The sequence below is a fragment of the Sciurus carolinensis genome, chromosome 3 (genome assembly GCF_902686445.1).
Source record: "Sciurus carolinensis chromosome 3, mSciCar1.2, whole genome shotgun sequence".
In the NCBI taxonomy this organism is placed as follows: Eukaryota; Metazoa; Chordata; class Mammalia; order Rodentia; family Sciuridae; genus Sciurus; species Sciurus carolinensis.
The window spans coordinates 61758685-61784158 of NC_062215.1; the positions used below are offsets into that span (position 1 = coordinate 61758685).

General features: G+C 47.7%; 1 protein-coding gene across 3 annotated transcripts in view; it reads left to right on the top strand.

The window, feature by feature from the left end:
• The first annotated feature begins 4107 nt into the window (after positions 1 to 4107).
• The window catches only part of Slc43a2 (solute carrier family 43 member 2), a 45638-nt gene continuing 24271 nt past the window's right edge, over positions 4108 to 25474 (top strand). Inside the window, exons 1-5 of one of the 3 annotated variants that reach the window (XM_047545074.1) lie at positions 4108 to 4595; positions 5464 to 5660; positions 14704 to 14911; positions 16867 to 16922; positions 17741 to 17817. In XM_047545074.1, the coding sequence (XP_047401030.1) occupies positions 5501 to 5660; positions 14704 to 14911; positions 16867 to 16922; positions 17741 to 17817 (501 nt within the window). In that variant the 5' untranslated portion in view covers positions 4108 to 4595; positions 5464 to 5500. Of the gene's footprint in view, positions 4596 to 5000; positions 5077 to 5463; positions 5661 to 14703; positions 14912 to 16866; positions 16923 to 17740; positions 17818 to 25474 lie in introns of those variants that run through there. The other 2 variants (XM_047545076.1, XM_047545075.1) reach the window with 2 other exon arrangements.

Genomic DNA, 25474 nt, shown 5'->3' on the forward strand with positions numbered 1-25474 from the left:
TATTAAAGAAATTATGAAAAGTAATTTTGTTCTTTCTTAAAAAATAAAAAAATGCTAGCTGGGGCAGTGACAGGTGCCTGTAGTCCTGAAAGTTTGAGACCATCCTAGGCAACAAAATGAGACCTCATTTTAAAATTAAAAATAAATAAAAGCTATAAAATAACAAACATGTATGAAGTAAAATGCAGATTTCCCTTTTCCCCCAGAAGCAGTCTGGGGACAAAAGAGAGATCAGACTTATTTTTCACTGAGTGCTTGTTGGTCTTGCTTGAATTCTTGGCTCACATGTTATATTACCTAGTCAGAAAAGAAGTGGGGAGGGCTGAGGCTGTACCTCAGTGGCAGAGTGCTTGCCTAGTATGAGTGAGGCACTGGGTTTGATCCTTAGTGCCACATAAACAAACAAACAAATAAAGTGATGAAAGGAAGAGGGGAAGAGGTGTCCCTTTCTATTACAGTGTGCAGAGAATCTTACAGATGACACACTCTTTCAGGTTTTTTTGTACACATGTAAATATGTTTTAAAAACAAAAGAACCTACTAAGCATACTATTTTGCAACTTGCTCTTTCTGTTGGCAGGGGCACTGAACCCGGGCCCTTGTAAGTAGTAAGCACGTGCTCTATCATTGAGCTACACTCCGAGCCCTGCAATTTGCTTTTACACTGAGCAATATATTCCAAATAACTTTCATTGTCAGTAACTATAAAACTACCTCCTTTCATAAAAAATGACCATGTGGGATTCCATCATGTGGAAATATCACAGGTTATTTTAAACCATCTCCTCTGCCAATGGACAGTTGAGTTGCTTCTAATTGATAAAATAAAATGTATCTGTATTTCTAATTGCACTTGTATACATTTTTTTATAGAACAGATTTATAGGAGGGAACTGTTGAGTTATAGGGTAAGAAAATTAGAAGTTTCTGTACTTATTCCAGCTTGTCCTCCAAAAAAGCTGTATGGGTTTGTACTCTCACAAATTAAAGGGATAAGCATGGTCAGCTGTTGTGGCACAAACCTGTAATCCCAGCTACTTGGGAGGCAGAGGCAGAGGCAGAGGCAGGAGGATTCCAAGTTTGAGGTCAGCCTTAGCAACTCAGTAACACCCTGTCTCAAAATAAAATTAACAACAGTGTTTGGCCTAACGATATAGAAGTCCCTGGGTTCAGTCCCTAGTGACACACACAACCCCCCACCCCCCAAACACACACAGAGGCGTCCATTTCCCTGTAATTCTGATTAGGTTGAAAATGGTAACTCATTATATTAGTACAAATAGAATAAACTAATACATGTTAAAGTTCTTAAAGTCCTTATACAAATTAAAAAAAAAACAAAACTTTTTAACCATCAAAAACTGGTATGTCAGGCTAGGGTCATAGCTCAGTGGTAGAGTGCTTGCCTAGTATGTGTGAGGCACTGGGTTCAATTCTCAGCACCACATATAAAAAAATAAGGTAAAATAAAGGTCCATTGACAACAAAAAATATTTTTTAAAAAATGGTATGTCTGCATTTGGGGATGTGGTTCAGTGATAGAGTGCTTGCTTAGCATACACAAGGCTTTGAGTTTGATCCCTAGCACTGGAAAAAAAAAAATCTCATTGCAATTTGAATTTCTTTGATCATTCTAAGGTTGAGGTCTCTTCAGACCTTTAATTGCTATTTGTATTTTTCCTATAGATAATCTGATTATGTTCGATTTTGAATTGAATTGTTCATGCTTTTTGCTCAGTTTGTGATAGGTTTTTTTTTTTTTTTTTTTGCAGTGCTGGGTAGCAAACCCAGGACTTTGCACATTCTAGGCAAGCCCCCTACCACTGAGCTACACTCCCAATGGTATTCTTTCTTTTATGATTTGCCAACAGTGCTGGTGTTGTGGCATTAGTATTCCTGACAAAAAAACAAAACAAAGATTTCACTCAGACCTGGGCTCAAGTCCCAGCTTCAACAATTCACTTTGTGGCTCTGGAAAAGTTGCTTAAATCCTCTGGTTTTTCTTCTGAAAAATGAAGATAATGCCCATCTCCTTGTGTGTTTGTGGGGACTAAATGAAACAAATGATTATAAAGTATGTAGTAAATGTTTAGCTCTCAATAAAAGGTAATTATTATTGGTCCTACCATCATTTTCCCATCTTTGATCTGGTGTCATAGAATCTGAACTTTTCAGCATTTTTTTAAAAAAAATATCTTTTAAATTATAGATGGACACAACATGTTTATTCTTCTTCTTCTTCTTCTTTTTTTTTTTTTTTTTATGTGGTGCTGAGGATCGAACCCAGCACCTCACACATGTGAGTCAAGCACTCTACCAGTGAGTCCCAGTCTCAGCCCCTTTTCAGCATTTTTCCTTCCACAAACCCATATTGTGTGTTTGCTTTGTGCTTACTTCAGTATTAGGAGCTGGTTATAGAGAGTTGAATAATACATATTACTGCCCCAAAGTGTTTTTAGTCTATGGGAAAAGTGGAATACAATGATGAATAAATAATTATAAAATACCACAGCAATGGACAAAGATAGCAAAAGGGTATTACAGAGTGGTGAGGGAAGGCCTCCCAGAGGAGGTGTTGTTCAAGAAGGGGCTATAGTGAAGGCTAGAGGTGGAGGTGAGAATAGTAGTATAAGAACTACAAGCAATTTGACAGTGACTGGAGGTCCAACAGCCCCAAATAAGAAAAAGATGGGTTGGTGGAGAGGAGCCCATGTGGGTCAAATTGAACTTGAACTTTCTTTTGCAGAACAAATGTTAAGATTCAGAAAAATTTTAGCAGAGGTCCTATTTGCATTTCTCACAGTTCACTGGATGGGGTGGGGTATGGATTTGAGAGGTTGAGACTGGGGCTGGATGAATGAAGTATGCTAGGGACACAAATGGGCTATACTGGTGTGGTCATAGCAAGCACCTAACGTATTTGTTGAAAGGATGGTTCACCATATCTACGTATATAAGGGAGTACGGGGGTGGCACAGTTTTGAGGGAGAAAGTGAATAATAATATTACTTTAGTGGTACTCGGGATTAAACCCAGGGCCTCCTGTACACTAGGCAAGTGCTCTACCACTGAGACGCATCCCGAACCACGGAAAGTGAATTAAAAGATATATTTGAGGCCTGGAGAGGGTCCTCAGGCAGTTGGCTCAAGGAAGAGGAGTGAAGGACTGGTGATTTGTCAGGTGCGGTTGAAACCTTGAGTGAGAAGCAACAGGATGGGTAACCCAATAGGTAACCCAGGATCCTCCTGGCACAAAACAACAGCAACAGCACTGTGATGGGGAGAGAATGTCCTTGTAGGGAGGCCAGCGGCAGTTCACTGCAGCAGAGGGCGCACTGGGACTGGATAAAGTGGAGCAGGAGGCTGCTGGGGCTCCACAGCACTGGGGTGTTGAGCCAGCTCCCGGAGTACACGAACTCTGGGGAAGACAGGGTCTTCCGAGGTCAGGCTAGTGCCTCTGGTCAGGAAGATGCTGCCGAGCAGCTGAACCTTTAGAATTCAGCAGTTCCTCGGGGAAGGGTTCGGTTCTTCTGCTCCGGGAGGCCGAAGCATTCTGGATCCCTGGCGACCCCGTGCGTTCTCTGAGGTCACACTTACACTAGCAGCTTCGTCTTGCCCAGAGCATCACTGCTGAGAGGAACCTTACCGAAAGAGACATTCCGGAACTGGGAAGGGTAGAGAGCATCAAAATGACAGGTCTGGGTTAGGCCCCCTAGGGGATCGAAGAGAGCGGGAATTCGAATGCAAGGTCCAGAGTCTGAACGGAGGACCAGAGGAGACAACGTCCTAACAGTGGACAGATGAGACTAAACTCCTGCTTTAAGACACTCAAGAGATATCTATTATGGACCCGGCAGATGGCACCTAGGAAAGGGGAAGAAGCCGGTGAATAGGAGAGCAGGGGAGAGGAGTCCGAAGTTCCGAGACCCACAGACTGCACCTGGAAGGAGACCACTCAGGGCAGGAGAGCGAGGAACCAGAACACAAAGCCTGAGAATGTCGGGACGGCAGCGCTGCGTGGGGAGGCGGCGGAGGCGACTGAGGCGGCAAAGGCGGGGAGGCGGGCAGGGGGGCGGGCTTCGCGAGTGAAACGACCTGCGCGAAGTCAGAGCATCCGGGCGTGATGCCTAAGGGCGCAGGGGAGCTGGAGACTACCTAGAGGACCAGAAGACAGAGTGCGAGAGTCGAGCTGACTGCCATGCAGCTGGGGAAGTCCGACGAGCGCGGGAACGCCTAGCCAGGGACCCAGCCTAGGGTCAGGGCTCCGGGTGGGGCTCCGGAGAGGCGATGGAGCAATCTCCCGGGGGTTCCCGACCTGGCGGCGACTCCAGCTCAACACAGCCGAGCCAAGACAAGGCCCACAGCTGCCCCCGACCCCCCCAACTCTCTTGTTTGTCTTCAAGTCCGGCCGGAACCGGCTTCTGCTTGCCGGGGGGCGGGCGGGTGGATGCTGATTGGTCAACGCCTGTTTCCAGCCCCCACTCAGCCAATCAGCAGGCAGCAGTGTTTTCATCTTAGGGTCGGAATAAAAGGGCTGGAATAAAAGAGGGCAGAAAAAGCGCCGGGCGGGCCCGATACACATCAGTAGGAGCCGGGTGAGCTGAACCCCAGGGATCGGGGTCCCAAGCCAGGGAGTGGGGGCCAGGAGCTGCACAAGAAAGGGCTTAGAAAATGTGTAAATATGAGAGGAAGGAAACTGGATACAGGAGCCGCCAGGGAATAGATGACGAATACGGGAGGGAGCTAGGGATGGAGGGACCGGGGTATGCTTCTATGGAAACGGGCTGATTGCCGAGGTAACAGTCAGGATGAAGGCTCTTCGGCTAGCTCGCGCCGCCGGTTTAAACCGGCTTCGCCTCTCCCATGCGGGGTTCGCGTGGCCGCAGCGCCTAGCGACCTAGACAGTGACCAATGGAGCGGCAGTTCCTGTGCGGTTAGGCCAATGAGCGCTCCGTGGGCGGGCCGTTCCGGGGTTCGGTGCGCTGATCTTGTGGTTGAAAGAAACTGAACTGGGGAAGGGTCTTGAGTGCGGGCGGGCGGGAGCTTGTCAGGGTCCCTGGGAGTGGCAGCGCTTAGGTATGCCCCTACCCAGGTGGCCATACCTCAAGCTTCCTCCCCTTCTGGCCCTCAGGCTAGCTATGTCAGTCCTAATGGGGGTTAGGACTAATTCCACGTCCTTGAGCATGAGTTAGTCCATTCCTGCCTCCATGCCTCAGTTTACCTCGGAGTGAGCTGAGGAAGAAGTCGTTCTGTCTGGCCAGAGTAGCCGAGGGCAGTGGTACCAACCTGCCGCGGGTTCGGGGGTGGCCCAGGTCCGGGACAGGGCTGGAGCTTGCTTCCTTCCTCGCGGGCGCCTACTGCTAGGGCAGCGGAGGAGTGACCATCTCCGCGCCCTGGGACAGCGGTCGGGGGCAGCCGTACGGGCTGGGCAGGGCCGGCGCTGACGCCGAGGTCTGTACGCAGGTGGCTGCAGAGCCGGGCCGCCGCGCAGCGCCGCACCATGGCGCCCACCCTGGCCACTGCCCATCGGCGCCGCTGGTGGATGGCCTGCACCGCCGTGTTGGAAAACCTCCTCTTCTCGGCAGTCCTCCTGGGCTGGGGCTCGCTGCTCATCATGCTCAAGTCGGAGGGCTTCTACTCCTACCTATGTACTGAACCAGGTGAGAAGGACGCCTTGGGCCGGGGACGGTTCCTGGAGTGGGGCTTTGGGAGCGGGCGGATGGTAGTGAAGACCTGACCAGCAATGCCCCCTCTGTGCTCAGCGCCTCCGGGGAATCAAAAAGCCCATTTGATCCTAACCTAGCTCTGTTGGGTGCGTATCATTATCGTTTTCTCCGTTTTGTGGATGAATAAACTGAGACTCAGACCAATCTTATTTGCCTATGCCAGAGACTGCGATAAACCCCAAACTCTCACATCCAGGAATTCATTCTACCAGCTAGGAACATTGCTGGACTTCTGTCCTCTTAGTGCCTGGAACATTGCTGGCCTTGCAGTAAACATGTTGCTCCCTGGTTGTGAGAAAGAGGAACTCCTGATTTAGGGGCTGGGGTGCAGCGAGAGAGAGAGAGGAAGTGGCTTCTCCTCCACCCCAAGGAGGTTTCATCTAGAATCTAGATTTTTTTTTTTTTTTCCAGTCAGGCCATTATGGAATCTTCTAAGGGCTTGCCGGATACAATTTCTTGTCTATTTTTGCTGCTTTATGATTCTCCAAAGGCCACTTCCTCCCACGGGCTATGAGAACATCTTAGTGGCCTTCCAACCCCATGGGGAGGAAGAGGAAGGGGGACATTTATAGAAATGATGCTAGGTTTGCTAGCTTCTCTTTGCCCCACCATTGGTGTTGCAGAAGGCAGGCTGAGGATGCTTACATTACATGGAATCTTTTCCCTGCCCCCACCTCTAAGGTCACACTTTCTCACCCTAATTGCTATAGGTCAGTAGGTTCAACCCAACAGTACAGCCAAAGCAGCTCCCAATTTCTGCCTTCCTTCTTAGGTAGCCTTGATAGGAAACGCTTCCCTCTACCTTCTTCCTGCTCCCAACAGTGATGCATAATAGTTGAACTCACATAATGTCTCTCTCCAGTACTTGAACCTCTTTTGATGATGAAGATAGCCCAGATTCATGCACCAGGATTGCCACTAGTGCATCTTTTGTTTCTAGACTTCTTAGTAGAAAGAGAAAGATTTGGACTAGCCTGCACTGCCTGTAACCCTGTGTCGAATCCTCCCTGTTTCCCTTCTCTGATCTGTCTAGAATATTCCTGAGTGTCTTGAGTGTCCATGGAGAATTAACAGGAGAGGTTAAGGGCAAGAAAAAGGGAGGGTATGCAGAGGCTGCCTGGAAGAGGGCAGAAAGTATATCATTTATAACCAACCTTTAGCCTTTAGCCACTCAAAAAATATTTCCTAATAGCCTAAGAGTTCTTGGCAGGCCTTTCCCCACATCAGCAAGAAATCTTGGGAGATGGGAGAGTCAGACCTTGTTCTCTGAACAAGCTTTCTGTTTTGCCCTAGAGATGTAAGGAGATTAATGACTCTTCTGGAAGGAACAGGTTGGACTGTTTGGCTCTTCCTCTCTTTGAGGGTACACAGAGGGTTTAAAACACACACAAAAATTATCATCCCTTGACAAAGCTTTTAGTATCTCATCCAGACCAGAGACTGTTGCAGTCATATTTTTTACCCCACTATGGTGTGGGAAAGGTCAGATTCTAGGGCTTTTTCCACAGATTGTTCACTGGTTTATTTTATGATATTGGCAGCATAGGACTAGTCACTTCATTCCTCCTGCAACCTTGGCTGCTTCTTTACTTTCAGTGGGAGGAGTCCCAAAGATTGTGCCAACACAGTGCTGACTTGGTATTTAAGCCCTTGAGAGACTTGACAGGTCATTCCTACAAACCAAAGTGAAGGTGAAGGGTCAGGATCGTGGGTTGAACATCAACTTCTTATCCTGTTTCTTTGCTCCTGCATCTGATTTTGGTTTTTCTGATTATCTGGCAAACCCGCTGACCTAGCATCCTCCTGGGGGAAGCCTGCTGATTCCTCACAACTTATCTCCCTGGCCTCCTTGCTCCTTCAGTCTTGGAGTCCCTGTGACCTTTCAGAGTCAGAAACCCTTGTGCTTCGCTTGACTGGGAGTGCCTGACAAAGTTAAGGTTAAGGTTTCCACTCAGGCCTAACATTTTCAAACTTGGTGGATGACTGAATTGTGGAGAAGGCCATTTACTGAATTTATTGAATTAGACTTTTGAACAGTTGATCAGTAAACAGATGATTGAGATGCAAATTTCTCAGCTTTTTTGTTGCTTTCACGACTGATCTGGAGTTTGTTCTCTAAAGAAAATTTGCCTGAACCTGTTGAAAGGTTCCTGGAACCCCTAGTTGGGACTCCAGCCAGAATCTGGCTGTAGACATGGTGTTGGGTTCCAGCTTGGTGAGGTGGGAGAAGGAAAGACACAGAGTATTTCTCATTTGTCCCTCAACTTGTTTTGTCTTGCCCACCAGATCAGAAGTGACAGGGATGGGGTTGGGGAGCTGGGGCTAGGAAGTGGGTGAACTTGGCCTAATACCCATCAGGTGTTGGCAGCTGGATACCTCCCTAGAACCCCTGGTGTGGACAAAAGACCATTTGAGTTCCCAGCCTGGGAAGAGTGGTGCTTTCCCAGGATTGTGTTCTTTTAGCCTCTAGGTGGACACTCTAGCCACATACATTTGACTTCTTTTTTTGTTTTTTCTGTTCATCAGTGACCCACTTTAATAGGTTCAGCTCAGTGGGATGGAGCTACCTATGGATGTTCAGTCTCCTTTTTCATCAACCACACATTAGTAAACTTTTATTGAGGTGCTTTACTGGGGGTACAAAGTGAGCAAATCATGGCAACCAGACTTCATGAAGCATAGGGTGCTGGGAGTGGAACCAGTGATGGGGATCTGGTTGTGATTGGGTGGGAAGCCTCTCTGATGTTAAAGAGGAAATCTGAAGGGTGAGGAGAGGGCAGGGAGCCCTGGGGCAGACCACACCCTGGAGGAAAGGAGAGGAAGGCTGGCACAGCAGACTAGTGAGGTGGCTAAGAGACCAGAGTTTGCAGGGCCTGGGAGGTTACTTGGGGAGACTGGATTTTATTCTCAAGGCAGGAAGAAGCCATAGAGGTGGGGAGGGGTGTTTCTTAGGGGTTTTTATGAATTGTAGAGGGTTTGCTACATGCTGGGTGTTGGGCCGGATGAAGGCTGTGAAGGTGGAAATCTTCATGGCTTCTGCTAGAGGAAGTAACAGCCTAGCCATAAACCTGAAGGCAGACCTCCGTTCTGTGTTCTTGACGACATGGTTGCTGTGCCTGTAGTGGTGGGGAACAGGGCAGAAAGACTGCTATCCCTCAGGGAAGCAGGGCCATGTTGGGGTGCAGATGTGGACAGAACAGTTCCCTGCTCTTTCAAGGCCCTCTGTTTTTTTGAGCTCCTTCCATATTCACAGGCCGGTGGTTGACATCTTTCAACAATCTAACTTGCACTTGCTCGGATATGTTTGTATGCATTTTTGTGGGTATTACTGGGGATTGAGCTCAGGGGCATTCTACTACTGAGCTACATCCCCAGCTCTCTTTACTTTTTATTTTGAGGCAATGTCTTACTGTGTTGCCCAGGCTGGCCTCAAACTTACAATCCTCCTGTGTCAGCCTCCTGAATAACTGAGAGTCCAGGCATGTGCTACTCCCAGCCAAGCTTTCACTTTTATTGTTGTGTATGTGACTGTTGTTACTTTTTTCCTACCTGTTTGTTTGTTTGTTATTGTAGTACTGAGTGTGGAAACCAGGGCCTCATGCATGCCAGGCAAGAGCTGTACCACTGGGCTCCACCTCCAGCCCATCCCCAGTTTATTTTGAATTTTTAAGACAATCCAGTAAAAGAGGTTAAAGACTGGTGCACACAGCCTCAGGGTGTGTCACAGAGAAGAGCTAGCACCCTTGGCTAGCAGCAGCCCAGCCTTCCTCCTTCTCATTTCATGACCTAATTTCCCTCCCCTGTATCTGTTGGCCTCTGGCTTCTTGGTATTCCATGAAGGATTAAAAGCCTTGGGCTTTCAGCAGTCTCCTGGTAGGGTCATGGAGCAGTCCCATTCTCACTAGGAGATATATATATTTTTTTGAGGGGGGGGTGGATTGTTGAACCAAAGGTTTTATGCATGCTAGGCAGGCATTCTGCCACTGAGCTACTTTTTTATTTTGAACAATTATCCAGACTGACCTCAGACTCTCAAACCCCTTGTCTCAGCCTCCCAGGGAGCTGGGATTACAGGTGTGCACCACCAGGCCTCACTAGGCAACATTGAGGGACACCTGGTGTTGCCCTGACACTGTGTGACAGGCTTTTTGCAGCTCCATTCTTTCAGCATTTTCTTCTGAGATACAGGCTGCCTTTAGCCCAGCAGATCAGCATTAGCATATGCCAAAAGTTAAGAGCAGGAGTTTTGGGTTCTGACAGCCTAGATTCAAGTCCAACCTCACCCAAGACCCTCTGCAAGTGACTGACCTGTGCTGAAACTCCCCATATAGTCGTGTGGAAGGGATATGGGGTCAGAGTGGAAAGGCACTATATGACCCAAGGATTGAATACCCATGAACACAGGCACTCTGCAGAAGGAGGCTGCTGCTGCTGTGACCATGCCAAGGGGGTTCGGCCCTCTGACTAAATGTCCAGCCTCTTGTTTGCTCTGTGACTGAGCTGACCTCTCACCCATATCTCTCCTGCTGGACTGAGATGATGCTTCCTGTTGCCGGATAGACTAAAGATTGAAGACAGGAGATCCCAGGGCAGGTACCCTCAAAAGGGCTGCCCAGGGGTCCCCATGCTGGAGGAGAGGGGGCTTAGAAAGCAGCCAGTCAGAGAAGAGGCTGACTTTGGGAGTTCAGAGGGAGCCTCTAGCCCGGAGCTCCTTGGCTCCCTCAAGCATCATCTGAGGAACTGTCCCAAAGGCTTGCCACTTTCTTTGTTTCCCTGGGGCAGAAGTGGGAGGAACCACTTTGACCCAGGGAGACTCAGGGGAGCCTGAGTAGGGTCATAGCACCCTCTTTCCTCCCCTGCTTTCTCTCTGAAGATTTTGTTTGTGAATCTCCTGAGTTGGGCTCAACAGTGCAGGGCATTGTTCTCTCCTCTTTGGCCCTGGTCTTCTGAGCAGCCTTCGTCCTGTTGTCGGCTCACTCTGCCACACCAACTGCCTGCCTGTCTCCTTGGTTCACCTTCTTCAGCTGGGCTGGGCCAATCTGGCCACCCACTGAGGAGGCATCTGTTCAATTAACAGGTGCAGGTGAGGCACGGAGCAGGCTGGGCTGGGTGAGGGCTGAACTCTAGGCTGGGACACCCTGGGACTTGGCACTTGCTGGGTGCTTATCTCTTTGTCTCACTTCTGGCCCACCATGGCCCAGGTGGGAGCAGGAGAGGAGCAGCCTGAGTGTGATTGTTTTGGGCATCTGTTGGGGCTGAGATGATTTATGTGGGCTGTTTACTGCCAACAAAGCTCCTGGACTCACAGAAGGTTTAAATCCCTCCAGCAGCAGGGATACTCTTGCTTTGCTCCCTGGGCAGGCAAGAGAGGCCACTCAGTCCCCCAACTGCCAGGCTCATCTGGGATTGGGCTTTACTGCTAGAGGCAGTGGGGCGGAGGGTCAGGTGGCGCCATTGGAAGAGATTTGTTTAAGGTAAGAAGGCTGGTGGCCTAAAGTGTAGGTCCCTGTTCCTCTGTGTAGTGGCTCTGGGATGAAAGAGGGAAGGACAGATACCCTTGCCTCCTCTCAGCCCCTCTCCTTGGGGGCCCCCTGTCTAGCTGTTCAGATTGATAAACAATTTAGGATGCTTTTATTCCTGTGCTCACGTCTAACATCAGGCAGACTGCCTTGGGACCTTTTGGTTGTTGTTGTTGTGCTGGGATTGAGCCCAGGGTCTCGCTTATGCTAGGCAAGTATCCCACTACAAAGAGACACCTCCAGCCAATGCCTTGGGATTTTATCTTCCATCTCTTGCACCCCTCACTCCCCTGTCTCTTTTTTGTACAGGGATTGAACCCAGGGGCACTTAACCACTGAGCAACGTCCCCAGCCATATTTTTTTTTTTTTTTTTTAAATCTTTAGACAGGATCTCACTAAGTTGCTTAGGTACTCGCTAACTTGCTGAAGCTGGTTTTGAACTTGTGACTCCTGCCTCAGCCTCCTGAGCCGCTGGGATTACAGGTATGCTCTACCTGGCCTGGCCCATCACTTGTCTCTTGATGAGAAAAGTCATGGATTTAGGGATCCAGCTGTGGCTCCTGTCTGAGGGAACTGGGGCTTGGGGCTAGTTTCTCTCCTCATGGGCTGTGATGCCCTGCCCCTCTGCTCCTTGTTCCCCTATGGCTTCCTCAGCTGCAGATCCTATGGATGTCAGGCCCTGAAATTTCCCATGTTCCAAGTGCAGTAATTGGCTCCAGACCATGCATGACCATGATCAGGTGTCACAGGCTGACAATCCAGGCCCTGGAATGTGCTCTCCACCGTCTACTCTGTCATCCATGCTGGTTTGCTCATATCTGCACATTGGGCTGGAAGTGGTTGTGTGTGGCAGCCCTTTCCCTCCACTGCAGATCCAGTTCCTGTTGCTGCTAGCAGAGCTGACACCTGAAACCAGTACCCACCTGTGAAGCAACTCAGCCTTTCCAGGAGCTGCCCTGAAGTGCAGGAGCCAGCAACATAAAACTGTCCTGGGCTACATTTTAACAGGCTCGGAGGACCCTTGCCATGAATTTTGGCTGCCGGGGTGGTGAACTCTTGTAGAAAACTGAGAAAAAGTGGCAGGGGCAGGAATCTGGCTTGTTAGGTTTTGTTTCTGTGGTTTCAGGCAGTTAACTTTGTGGCTATAATCTCCCTAAATCCCCTCTATCTTTGACTTGGTTCTGCACGTCCTATTTCCTTTCCTCTCTTGATCCTTTTGACTGTTGTGATCCCGTTCCATTGTTTTCATTCATTCAGTAAACAACCACTGTGGCCAGGGCCTGGTGAGGTACTGGGACCAGGAGTAATCAGAGCAGTCCCTGCCCTCAGGGCTCACAGCCCAGTGGGAGATTAGACGCCTATTCATGCCACCACACATACAGTTATGGAATTGTGGTTTCCTCTCACTGTGACCAGCTCTGCTACCAGACAGTTGCACCATTACCCCTACCCCCTGAGCCTCCAATAAGAATAAGAACAACTTTTTTTTTTTTTTTTTTTTACTGGGGATTGAACCCAGGGGCACTTGACCACTGAGTCACGTCCCCACTGTTATTAATATTTTATTTAGAGACATGATCTCCCTGAGTTGTGTAGGGCCTCACTAAATTGCTGAGGCTGTCTTTGAACTCGAGATCCTCCTGCCTCAGACACCCCAACTGCTGGGATTACAGATTTGTGCCATGGCACCCAGCTTTTTGTTGTTATTTAATGAACACTTTCTATGCCTGTGTGAGCTCTAGAATGGCATCTGAACTTTCTCATTGATCTTCCTGAAAACTCTAGAGGTAGATGCTACTATTATATGATGGCCATTTTACAGGTAAGGAAACTGAGATAAAATAAAATCAAATCACTTCTCTAAGTTATACAAGTAGGAAGTAAAGGAATCAAAACTGGAACCCAGAAGCCAGGTTCTGGCACTATAATCTCAACATGCCCCCAGCAGGGCTTATTGGTCAGAGGTTGTCTGGGGTTTGAATCATCCCCAAGTGCTTTCTTTTCAGTGACCTTGGGGCAGCTCCAAGAGGCCTGGGCAAGCCTTTGCAGACCTCAGCTTTACAGCCCTGGCGCCAGAGGGCTGCAATTGGGAGGCAGGCCGTTATCTGAGAGAGGCTTTCCTTGACTCTCCAGTCCAAGCTCACATCTAATCAGGCTGCCCCTGCTTCTGCAGAGTTAGTCAGCATCTCTTGACTAGCAGTCCTGGCAAGGAGTTCCTCAGCTGCATTCCCAGCTTGCTCTCTTTCCATCCTCAGTTGCTGCAGCGCTTTTCCCTCTTTTTTTGTGTGTGTTGTTTGGGTGCTGGGTGGACTTTGGAGGGGGTCCTTAAGGGCTGAAATTATGACACAGGTGTGACTGACACACCAGGCTCGGAGGCTGAGCACCCAACAGAATCTGGGTGTGGTTAAGGGGGACAGTAGTACAGTAACTCCAGTGATATAAAGAAGAAGGAAGTATTCCTCAGCAAGTGAAAACAGAGAACTGTGGACTATTAAAAAGCCCTTTCCAAAGTTTATATGTACTTTCCCATTGATCTTCCTGAAAACTCTAGAAGTAGATGCTATTATACTTAAGTATTTGTAGTAGTTGATGCTTTTTCATGTGGAAAAGATGGCATACGGCCAGTTGTATGTTTGAGAAGTCAATTGTACTTGCCAATAAAGGAGGCAAGGAGGCCCACTCAGTCTCTCCATGCTAATTGAGGGGAACCAGGACATTATAGTGAGACTGGAAGCTTGTCCTTCCACAGTGGTCTAGGCTCTGCCTCCAGACCAGCTGGACAAAGCTGGTGAAAAGATTCTAGTCAGTCTGGGGGCCCCACAGGTCTGCTGTCATAGAGCATAGGATACTCTGAATGGGACTCCTAACTGGGGTTCATGGTTGCTTAAGAGACACCCATCCACGAAGCCCCTGAAACTGTGGACAAGATTTTGTTTTCTTTTTCTTTTTCTTTTTTTTTCTCTTTCTCTCTCTCTCTCTCTCTTTTTTTTTTTTTTTTGTACCAGCGATTGAACCTAGAGACACTTAAGCACTGAGCCCATTTCCAGCCCTTTTTATTTTTAATTTGAGACAGGGTCTTGCTAGGTTGTTTACGGCTCTCTAAGTTGCTGAGGCTGGCTTTGAACTCAAGATCCCCCTGCCTTAGCCCCCTGAGCCACTGGGATTACAGGTATGTAATCCCTGGCCACATAGCTTTCTTTATTGGATTCTTTGAATGGTTCACAATCCTACAAAAGTTAAGAACCTCTGTGTTATTGCTTTAGGGATCTTGGGCCAAATGGATGTCCAGGCCTGCTGTGGGTTCTCTAGGGCCCTCCAGGGGCCCAGAGCTAGCTCTGATATTCCCACTGGGGTGACTGAATGTGCACCTGCCCCTCTGATCTTTGGAATCCCTGCCATGACACTTTCCTCTGAACTTTGGGATTCCTTGTCATGTTCCTTTCCTCTGCCTACACAGAAAATGTCACCAATGGCACAGTGGGGAGCACTGCAGAGCCAGAGCACGAGGAGGTGAGCTGGATGAATGGCTGGCTCAGCTGCAAGGCTCAGGACGAGATTCTAAATTTGGCCTTCACTGTGGGCTCCTTCCTGCTTAGTGCCATCACCCTGCCCCTGGGCATCATCATGGACAAGTATGGTCCAAGGAAACTCAGACTGCTGGGCAGGTCAGTACAGGTTCCTCGAGGGAAGAGGGTGGGCAGGTGGACGTCCTGGGCTGCATTCCCTGTGTAGGGAATCCTGGAATGTGCTGTCAGGTGCACCATGGAATCCTGGAACCTGCTGTCAGATGCACTGATGTGTGCACTCCCTAAATGCCTTCCCACAGCGGGATTCTACCTCATGAGACACTGAATCATTCATTAGGTACTGTGATTCTCACAGTGCGCCAGTACTGCATAAAGCAAGCACAGAACCCTGGCCTACCTAGGAAGATCTGCAACTGCTTGTTATTGAGAACACTGTTTTCAGAAAAAAAGATTTTGAGCATGTACCTCCAATATAAGCACCTCATGGACTGGGGATATAGTTCAGTTGGTAGAGTGCTTGCCTTGCAAGCCCAAGACCCTGTGTTCAATCCCCAGCACCACAAAATAAAAAAAAAAAAAGAAAAGAAAGTCAATCCAATATAAGCATATCAGTTATAAATGGTAATACACGTGCATCATTCTTTTTGTCATCGTTGCGGTGCTGGAGGTTGTACCCTGGGCCTCACACATGCTAAACAAGCCCTCTACCACTGAGCAGTAGCCCCAGCCCACATAATACCATTCTTAGTTTTATATGCTTTAAAATATATGTACAGAATTATAAGTGCTGGGAGTATAGTTCAGTGGTAAAACACTTGCCCAACATGTGCAAGGTACCATGTGATCCTGGCACTATAAAAAATAGAAAAGGGCTGGGGAGATAGCTCAGCTGGTAGAGTGCTTGCCTCGCAAGCACAAGGCCCTGAGTTTGATCCCCAGTACCAAAAACAAACAAACAAACAAACAAACAACAACAAAAAAAAGTAGAAAATAGGGGGCTGGGGAGATAGCTCAGTCAGTAGAGTGCTTGCCTCGCGAGCACAAGGCCCTGGGTTCGATCCCCAGCACCCCCAAAAAAATAAATAAATAAATAAAATAAAATAAATATAATTAATTAATTTAAATGAATGAAATTAAAAATCAGAAAATGAAGGTCCCAATAGATTAGCACCCTCGTGCACCTTGTGCACCCCCTAGAGTATGTGCCCTTAGTGTATAAAGCTCCAGTCTCTCAGACTCAGGTTAGTTCAGTATTAGCTTGTCCTATTAGGCCAGGGTCCTCCCCAACCCAGTTGTCACTGGGAATGATCACCTTGTAGGGCACTGGTTTACAGTAGGAAAGGCCCATAACCATGAAGGGAATGGGTGCAAGACAGTTCCATGTATTTGTTGAGGCTGAAGAGGCATTGACTGCCAGGATAGAGTCAAGTGACAAGGAATCTGACACAGCCAGTCATCTGTCATCTGTGCCCTGCCCAATGGGGTCTGTCCAACCCTGACTGAGGGGGCTCGGGAACCTGAGGAATGAATTGTATCCTCTCTTGTTTCAGAGCATTGGCCCTCTGGGGTCCAGGAATGGGAAGGGCAGGACAGTGGTGTTTATAAAATCTGGCTCTGGAGCTTCAATTCCAGCTTAGCCTCTTTTTTTTTTTTTTTTTTTTTTTTTTTTTTTGGGTGCTGGGGATCGAACCCAGGGCCTTGTGCTTACAAGGCAAGCACTCTACCGACTGAGCTATCTTCCCAGCCCCCAGCTTAGCCTCTTAAAAGATGGGGGGACTTTGGAAAAATTTGTTTTTCTTTCTTGTTTTTTTTTTTTTTTTGCATGAGATTTATTTTTCTCTTAAGTAAATTGGGGCCAGTTATTCTCAGAATCACTCCACTCCCCCAAGGATTGAACCCAGGACCCCGTTTATGCTAAGGATACGCTCTACCACTGGGTTACACTCCAGCCCTCAGAATTGTTAAATCATATTAAATAATGATTGTAAGTGCTCTAATATGACACATAGTAAATACCCACAAAGGATAACAATGTATAATAATAACAATCAGTAATGTAGTAATAAAAAAATACTCTTTCTATTTGGTTTTAGTGCCTGTTTTGCTGTCTCCTGCTTACTGATTGCATATGGAGCCAGTAACCCAAACTGTGAGTTTGCCTTTCCTCTACCCTTTTTTCAGGGACTGGGGAGAGATCATCCAGAGGTGCCCCCTGGTCCACCTATGCTTTGATGCTTCTGGGTCTGGTGCTCCCTGCTGAAGTTAGAGAGGATACTGTTAGGCCATTCCTCAGTTACTTATATCAAATAGGCAGCCAGGTAAGAAAGTCATCATTCTAAAAAGAAATTTGCAAGGAGCTCCCAGAGTGTGAAGCTTCCATCTCATCACCAAGCCAGGCTGGTCCCTGATGGCCTCACTGATGCCAACCTGAGAGATGAGCTCTAAGAACCAGGGCAGCTGCAGGGACCTGGTCCTCTATGGAGAGAAGTCATGAGCTAAGTCCTCTCAGGAAGCTCAGGCCAGTACTTTAAGGATGACTTAGAAGCCACCTGTTCCCAATCTTTATTTAGATGAAGCTGTTGATTGAAAAACATTTAGAACAGGCACCAAAAATCTGACCTGAATTTTATCAGAGTCTTATCCAGGCTTATCTACTGGTTTTCAAGAACCTAGATTTTTGGTTTCATTGAAGCAGTGCCTTTAGGCCTCCTGCTTGCTGCTAGGTTAATGGAGAAGAGAGGATGGGTGTGTACCTTTTGCAAGAGCTCAAGCTCCATGACGTAGGCGAGAGGAGCAGGGTGAGGAAGAGGCTGTTCTGCTCCCAGGTTTTAGGCACTCACCCCCAGCAGCTTGTCCTTTGTTCAGCCTCATTTATTGGGACCCTCTTCTGAGTGGGGCACTGGGCCAGATTCTGGCCTCCCTGAACCTCAACTGTGCGTCCCTGCTTATGACTCTCTTTCCCTACAGCTCTCTCAGTACTCATCTTTATCGCCCTGGCTTTGAATGGCTTTGGTGGAATGTGCATGACCTTCACCTCATTAACGGTAAGTACTCATTTAAAAAAAAAAAATAGATATCTATTTCAATAATCTGCTTGTGAACCTTTTCATTTGTTTGTTTCTTTCTTTATTTTGGTACTAGGGTTTGAACCCAGGGGTGCTTCACCACTAGCTACATCCCCAGCCCTTTTTTGTTTTTGAGACAGGGTCTTTCTAAGTTGCCCAGGCTGACCTAGAACTTTCGATCTTCCTGCCTCAGCCTCCCAAGTTGCTGGGGGGAATGACAGGCGTGTATCACCACGCCTGGCTGTTTTTTAGTTTTTTGTTTTGGGATGCTGGTGGTTACACCTGGGGCCTATTGCATGCTAGGCCGGCACTCTACCCCTGAGCCACATCTCCAGCCCTGCTTGTGAATTTGAGATAGCTTTTGTTCATTTCTACCTCCTTGCCTTCCATTCGCCTGCATATGCCTGGACATCCCAAGCGACTGAGACATTGTGCATGCAGTGGCCTAACAGCAAACCAGCCATGGTCTCCCAAGCTGGGAGGTCTGGCAGACAGCAGGGCAAGGCTCCTCTGCCTTCTGGCCTTGGCTGTGGTGCTGAGGGAGCAGTTTACTAGCCATGTGCCCAGGGAAGACAGACTCAAGGAGAAAAAGGGCTGCCACCCATTTTTTCTCTATTTTCCATGGTTACTTTCTCCAGGGTGTCCAGGAGTCTGGTTAACTGTGCGACCAAAACACAAATCTCCCTTGGAACTGCCCCAGCCTCAGCCTTTGCCTTTCTCTAGAATTGATTGAAAAACTCAGAGGAGTACCTGTTGGGCTTTCCTCTTAGTTTTCCAAGTGCCGTGGCATAGACAACCTGACTGGAGGGAGGTATTTCCACAGGATGTTGAGTAACCCCTTCTGGGAGCACCAGGATGCCACAAAATGTGCTTCTTTTTGAGATGGGGAACAAAGAAAGGTGCAAGTTGAAAGAAACACAGAAAGTAGAACAAAGAAGTCTTCCCCAGAGAGAAGGGAGCTATCTTTGTTGGCTTACCTGGTTGGGCAAGAGTGCCATTCAGAGTTGGCCACTGGGAAAGAAGGATGATAGACTTTTCAGAGACTTCTGTCCAACAAGGAGATCTCACCTGCCTCAATTTACGCACAAAAAAGTTTTTTTTTTTTTTTTTAATGTTTTTAGTTGTAGATGGACACAATACCTTTATTTTATTTATTTATTTTTATGCGGTGCTGAGGATCGAACCCAGTGCTTCACAGTGCTAGGCAAGCGCTCTACCACTGAGCTACAGCCCCAGCCCACAAAAAAGTTTTTTTTTTTTTTTTTTTTTTTTTTGCGGTACTGGGGATCGAACTCAGGGCCTTGTGCTTGCGAGGCAAGCACTCTACCAGCTGAGCTATCTCCCCAGCCCCAAAAAAGTTTTTAATATATAATACTTACCATTATCATTTGCAGTGTACTCTTTTCTCTGATTTCTCTTTCTACCAGTGAGTCAGGAATCACACAGTTGAAGGGCCTTTGTTTTGCTTTGGGGGAGCTCTGGGGACTTCTGGTTGTTTGGTAGGATCTTGAAGAGGTGTTGGCATCTCTGTGACCCACCCTCAGGCTGTGTGAGTCAAAGGCCAGGCCCAGTTTCTTCTCTGTGCCCGCTTCCTCTCCCTCTCCCTTGTCTTGCTAGCTCTGTCCTGATGGGGGAGGTGAACTGTCTGGGCCCAGGTCCATGAACATGAAAAGTTCTTTGCAGTTGGTTTCAGGTGAGAAAAACCTGGCACAGGGCATGCTCTTGGTGTTGGGGTATGTGTCACACATAAATATGGGGTGATTTGATCTTGATTGCTTTGCCTCTGCTGGTGCCAGGGAGGTTTACTATGTACTATTTTGGGCATTTTTATTTTTATTTTTTAAGCAGGTAGATTTAAAAGAAAAATAGATACATTTCCTTTCTCTCAAATCCTCAGAGGAAAACAAATGTCAAAATTGAGAGAAATATGTTCACAATGTCAGAAGTACACACATTCCATTAAGTTGTGTAAATTGTGAAACAGGAGTCATGGATCTATTTGTTCTTGGTTAGCGTGAAAACTACCAGCACTTTCATGAAGATGAAAAATAAAAACCTGGCATTGCCCCATTGTTTTAGTCACGACAGGCCTCTGTTAATGGCAAGTCTGAATTTCAGGGATAGAAGAATGAAATGGTCCTGGGACTTGAGGAGTTTAAGTTCCAAAATACAGAAAGATGCTTTATCATAATAAAGCATAACATAAAGAGAGACTAGGCATGTAGCTTAGTGGCAGAGCACTTGCCTGACATGCATAAGGTCCTAGGTTCAATCCATCAGCGTGCCAAAAAAAGAAGGTAAAAAGTACCATACTGTGAATCCCCTTAAAAAAAAGCCTGTAAAGCGAACTCTGAAGTTGTCTTCCAAAAAACTTAGAAGAAACTAATAGGCCCATGTTCTTTTTTCTTATTTCTTATGATTATAAGGTAAAAATATTCTTATTTTTTATTATTCTACTTTATTTTGTTGTGTTAGGAATTGAACCCAGGGTTCCACACATGCTAGACAAGTACTCTACCACTGAGCTGTATCCTCAGTCCAAAATATTTTTATTATATTTTATTTTTTGGTACTGGGAATTGAACCCAGGGGCTTTCTACCACTGAGCTATGTCTGTTTATATAACTCTTTTTTTGGGGGGTGTGGGTCAATGCTGGGGACTGAACACAGGGCCTCGCATATACTAGACAAAGTGCTCTACCACTAAGCTACATCCCCAGCCCCCAAACCTACATTATGTATCTCTTTTCTTTCTTTCTCTCTCTCTCTCTCTCTTTGTAGTAGGGATTGAGTGACATCCCCAGTCTTTTAAAATTTTTTATCTTTATTGCTACTGTTTTGTTTCATTTTGTTTTGTTTTTTTTTTTTTTTTTTGAGACAGAGTCTGGCTAAGGTGCTGAGGTTAACCTTTAACTTGTAATCCTCCTGCCTCAGCCTCCCAAGCCACAGGATTACAGGAGTGAAATTGCTGGGCCACAGTATTATCATGTTTAAAATTTAATATGTGTATCAAATAGTCTTCTAAAAAAATTATATACACGGATACAGTCCTACCATAATGTCTGAAAGTGCTTTTTTCAACATCTCCCTCCAAGATCCTATCGTTCATCTTTTAAATCTTTTAACTCTCTTAACCAGTCTGACCTGGTGAAAAGTCATATACCATAATTTTTTAAAAATGTCTTTAATTATGAGTGAGACAGAGCATTCTTTCACCTCTTTATTGGTCATTTGTATCTCCTGTGAATTGCTTCTCTGTGTCTATTTTTTTCTGCAGAGTTCTTAATCCTTTTTTTTTTTTTTAAATGCTTTGTAAGAGCTCTTTCAGATACAAAGGAGCCAGTTCTTTCTGTGTGAGCAAGGGATCTTACTTTAGGGTTTTTAGTCCTCTTCATGGTTCAAGAATAAGTTTCAGGAGGGCTGTGCACTCCCTTGAAATTGTTTGCAAGGAAATGCTGTGTAGATGCTGCTGAGGGGCATTGGGCCAGGGGAGTATACCTTGCTCTTCATCCTCCCACAGAGCTGTGTGAAGGCTGAGATGATTGTGTCAGGAGCATGTGTCAGCTCCTGGCTCTCCTATGGGGAGGAGGTAAAAGGCCACCTACTTAGGGTAGGCATCAAGCAGGCAAGATAACTGTCTGCTTATTATTTAATGTGTTTGGTTACCAGGGATCTGTTCTAGGGAAGCAGACAGCTATGGTTCCCATTCTTGGATCTAGAGCGGAGGTCAGCACACTACCACCTCATATCAAATACAGGCCACTGCCTGTTTTTATAAGCAAAGTTTTAGTGGACCTCCCCATGCCATTTATACACATACTGTCTACGGCTGTTTTCGTGCTGTAGTGGCAGTTAGACAGTCGTGACAGAGACCATATGGCCTGAAAAGCCTGATATATTTACTGTCTGGCCCTGTATGGAAAATGTTTGGCAGCCTTTGGTCTAGAGTCTCCAAGAAACTGCTACATAACTATTCCCTGCCTGAGGGTAGGGGCTGACACCCTCTCCTCACCCCCACATCTTCTAATTGTGCAGACCAGCTTTCCAGGCACTTTTAAAGTCACACACACACTTCTCTCCCTGCCTGGAGAGATCTCCTTGGACACTCCCCCATTCTTCAAGGCCTCCCATGAGGCCTGAAGTCCCTGAGAATAGACCCCAATAGGGGAAAGGGAAGCAGGTCAGTGAGGACAGGCTGGAGGTGCTGGGCAGCATTCTGGGCTGGCCAGGGCTTCTGCTGAGCAGAGCTGAATCTCATTCTGACACCGCCCAGGCCTTTAAAAAGCAGAACTGTCAGGACCAGCTCCCAGAGATGCCGAGCTAGCAGCACAATGGAGCTTTCTGTTTGTGTCTCCCACCCATGTTCTTGTTTTGGGGACAAAGGAGTCTTCAGGGTTGCCTTTAGGAGCTTCCTAAATCAAATTCCTACAACTGCCATAGATAGGGCCATGGATAATCACTCCTTGACAACCTGAGAATGTGGGGCAATGTGTTGCTATGGAAATCCTAATTGGGGGACTTTTTGAGTCCCGGGGGTTTTGTGTGACATAGGGTATAATTTAAATAAAGACAACCAATTACCTCCATTGGTGGAGAGGGGGCCCCAAGTTGGCAAAATGCCTTTTCCTCTCGGTCTGGGAAGAGATGACTGATAGCCCTCCCCATAGAGCCTGAGAGGTTTGTGCTTATGGGTCTGTTTTGGGAGTACTAGGAATGGAACCCAGGGCCCTGCACATGCTAGGCAAGCACTCTGTCACTAAGCTACATCCCCTTTTGAATTTTATTTTTTGTGACATGATCTTGCTAAATGCCAAGACTAGCCTTGAACTGGAGCTCCTCCTGCCTCAGCCTCCCAAATAACTGGGATTACAGGTGTGTACCCCTGTGCCCAGTTCATGTGTGATTCTTCCTTTAAGACCCAGAATGCAAGAGCATCAGTGACAGGTGGCTGCCCAATATCAGGACTCACTGTTCCAGGTCACTGCAGCCTGGGTCCTGGGCAGCATGTGGCATCCTGGAGGGAGGGTGCCAGGCCAGTCCATGGGCGCAGCATGCTCCCTGTGATGTAGAACACCAGCCTCCCCCTGGACATCTGGTGTGGCACACTCTGGTCTGTTTGCTCAATGCCTTGCATTTGTCTAACCCTTTAACTCGCTTCATCAGCTGGAGCACAAACACTGGCTGGGTGACTGTAGTGGCGTCTTTGGGCTGCCACCCTTAAATCCAGGCCCTGGGTTGCTTAGAGATGGGAGTAGATGCAGCCAAAATTGTGAACATATCTTTTCCACTTCATTACTCTGACCCCTGACAGTACGGGTGGGGTGGGGAGTTCTGAGCTGAAATGCTCACAGAAAGGGGGGCACAAAGTGTTGCCAGGCTCCTTCAGGAAGAATTTCTCTGTGGGCTTTTCCTTTTGATTCATTGAAGTCTGACTTTAAACCTGAGGAAGAAATGATCCCATGGGAATTGGTTCAGAGTTTAAAGAGAATGGAGTAAACATCCTCTTTAAATACCTGAGAGAAGTGCAGGGAAGCAGATGCCCCGATGAGGAGATGGGAGTTCAGCATTCCCGCTCAGTAGACCCCTATAATGCCACCAGCAGGAGGTCCCACAGTGCTTCCTGACTCACTCTGGAGAGCCCAGGTGCCAGGTGGGCAGGACTCCTGGTGCCTGGGGCCAGTTTGGGCTCTTAACCGCTCTCCATTTCTGTCTGTGCCTTGGGAACCTGAAGCAGTCAGCTGATTGCCATGGGCTTGGGAAGAATTTGCCCATCAGAGGTTCCACCTCATGGGTTTGCTCCAGCATGTGACATGTGCAGGGGTAGACAGAAAGTGCAGTGGGGGCATCAGCAGGGCTAGACCAGGCAGGTAGGGAGGGAGATGACTGGGGGAAGGCGGTTTCCCTTCCCTGCCCCTTCAGCAGTGGAGCGGAAAGGTGACCACAAGGACCTTCTCAGCAACGTGTGCTGAGAGGCACTGGGTTGTTTGTTAGGAAATAGCCCAGCTTTGCTGAATCCGCTTGTCCAGACTGGTACCTGGATCCTGGCCTATACAGGTTGTACAGAATGCTGGGTGTGTATACCAGCCACTTGAGGACAAGGCTCACCTCTGCAAGGGCCCCGAGGGCCAGAATGCCAGCCCCCACCCACTGCTTGGCTCTGGAACCTACCCAGACTGTGTGTGGCATCTCTCTGAAAACCAGGGTGTTTCTCCAGGGCTGGTGAACTTGAGGCCATGGATTTGGAAAGTCAGCGCCAGAAACACTACACTTGGCCCTCTGTCCCTGCCTGTCACTAACCCCGTGGACTGCCCTGGGGGATCCTGGGGAGAGAGGCACATAACCTTGGGCATCTTAAGAGTTTTCCAAGGAAGGACACAGTCCATTCTCTCTGTTCTGTGGCCCTGGCCTCTGGGGACGCTTGTCCAGTGACCATGCTTTGTGGCCAGAACGCCGGGGAGGGGCTGCCTGCAGCTGCTGTTTTCCCCTCTGGGTAGGTCACACAGCCTGGCCTGTTTATGGTACAGCAGAGGGGCCGAGAGAGAATGAGTCATCACAGGCTTCCCCTGTGAGTGAGACCAGCAGCCCAGGCCAAAAGGGCAGAGGCAGCAGGGTGGCCATGAGAAGACCCCCCCAAAGCCCAGAGAAGGGTCTGCATTCTCCACCTGCGAGTGTGGTTGTGAGTCAGGAAACAGCTTCTGCCAAGTGTTTCCCCTGGCATCTGTCACTGCAGCACGGCTCCAACTTCCTTCTTGGCAGCAGAGCCTCTTCTTCCCCTCTGCCAGGCCCTTCAGGCCGCACCAGGCCACTGCTCAGCACTTAGCCGCCACTCCATTACCATGGCCTCTGAGCAGCCATTGTGTGCAGCAGAGACTGGGCAGAGGCAGGAGTGAGCAAACGAGGAGGGACAGCCATACCAGTGAGGGAAGAGACCAGACCTGAAGGGAACAAGGAAGTCACAGGCAAATGCAGATCACTTGGTGGTGTGGCCCTGGACCATAGGAGAGGTCAACCAAGGAAGGCCAACGGTGGGTGAGGGCAGGCGGATGGGTCTAAAAGGAATGTCTGAAGGAACGTAGGAAATCTCTATTGGTCAAGAGTCAGACAGAATGCTCAACAGGAAACATGTAAGAGGGGTGAGAAGTAAGGAGAACTGCCTTGGAGCCCAAACTGAAGTGTGTGTTAGGTCCTGTGAGGCTCCCGGGAGGCAGGGTAGCCTGGTGGCTCTACCATTTCCTTGACCTGCTTTGAATCCTAAATTTGACCTTAACCAGTTTGAGGCAATCCCTTTGCTCTTAAGTTTTATACCCATTAAATTTAGAAGAATAAGTGATATTTATCTTATATGGTTGCTTTGAGAGTTTTAAAGATAATAGAGAATAGGTATTAAAAAGAGTAGTTTTTAATATTTTGTTATTACTTAATAGTAAGGAAATTTGATCAGCCTACTCCAGGGCACAACCAGTGAGAGAAATCTCCTCTGGCAAGTATGATAGCTTTGGGGGAGAGAGAAGCAACCTAAAGGATAAAACTCAAATTAGTATTACCTTTTTAAAAAGTAATTTATGTTGAGTGTGGTGGCACATACCTATGATGCCAGCTACTCAGGAGGCTGAGGCAGGAGGATCACAAGTTCAAG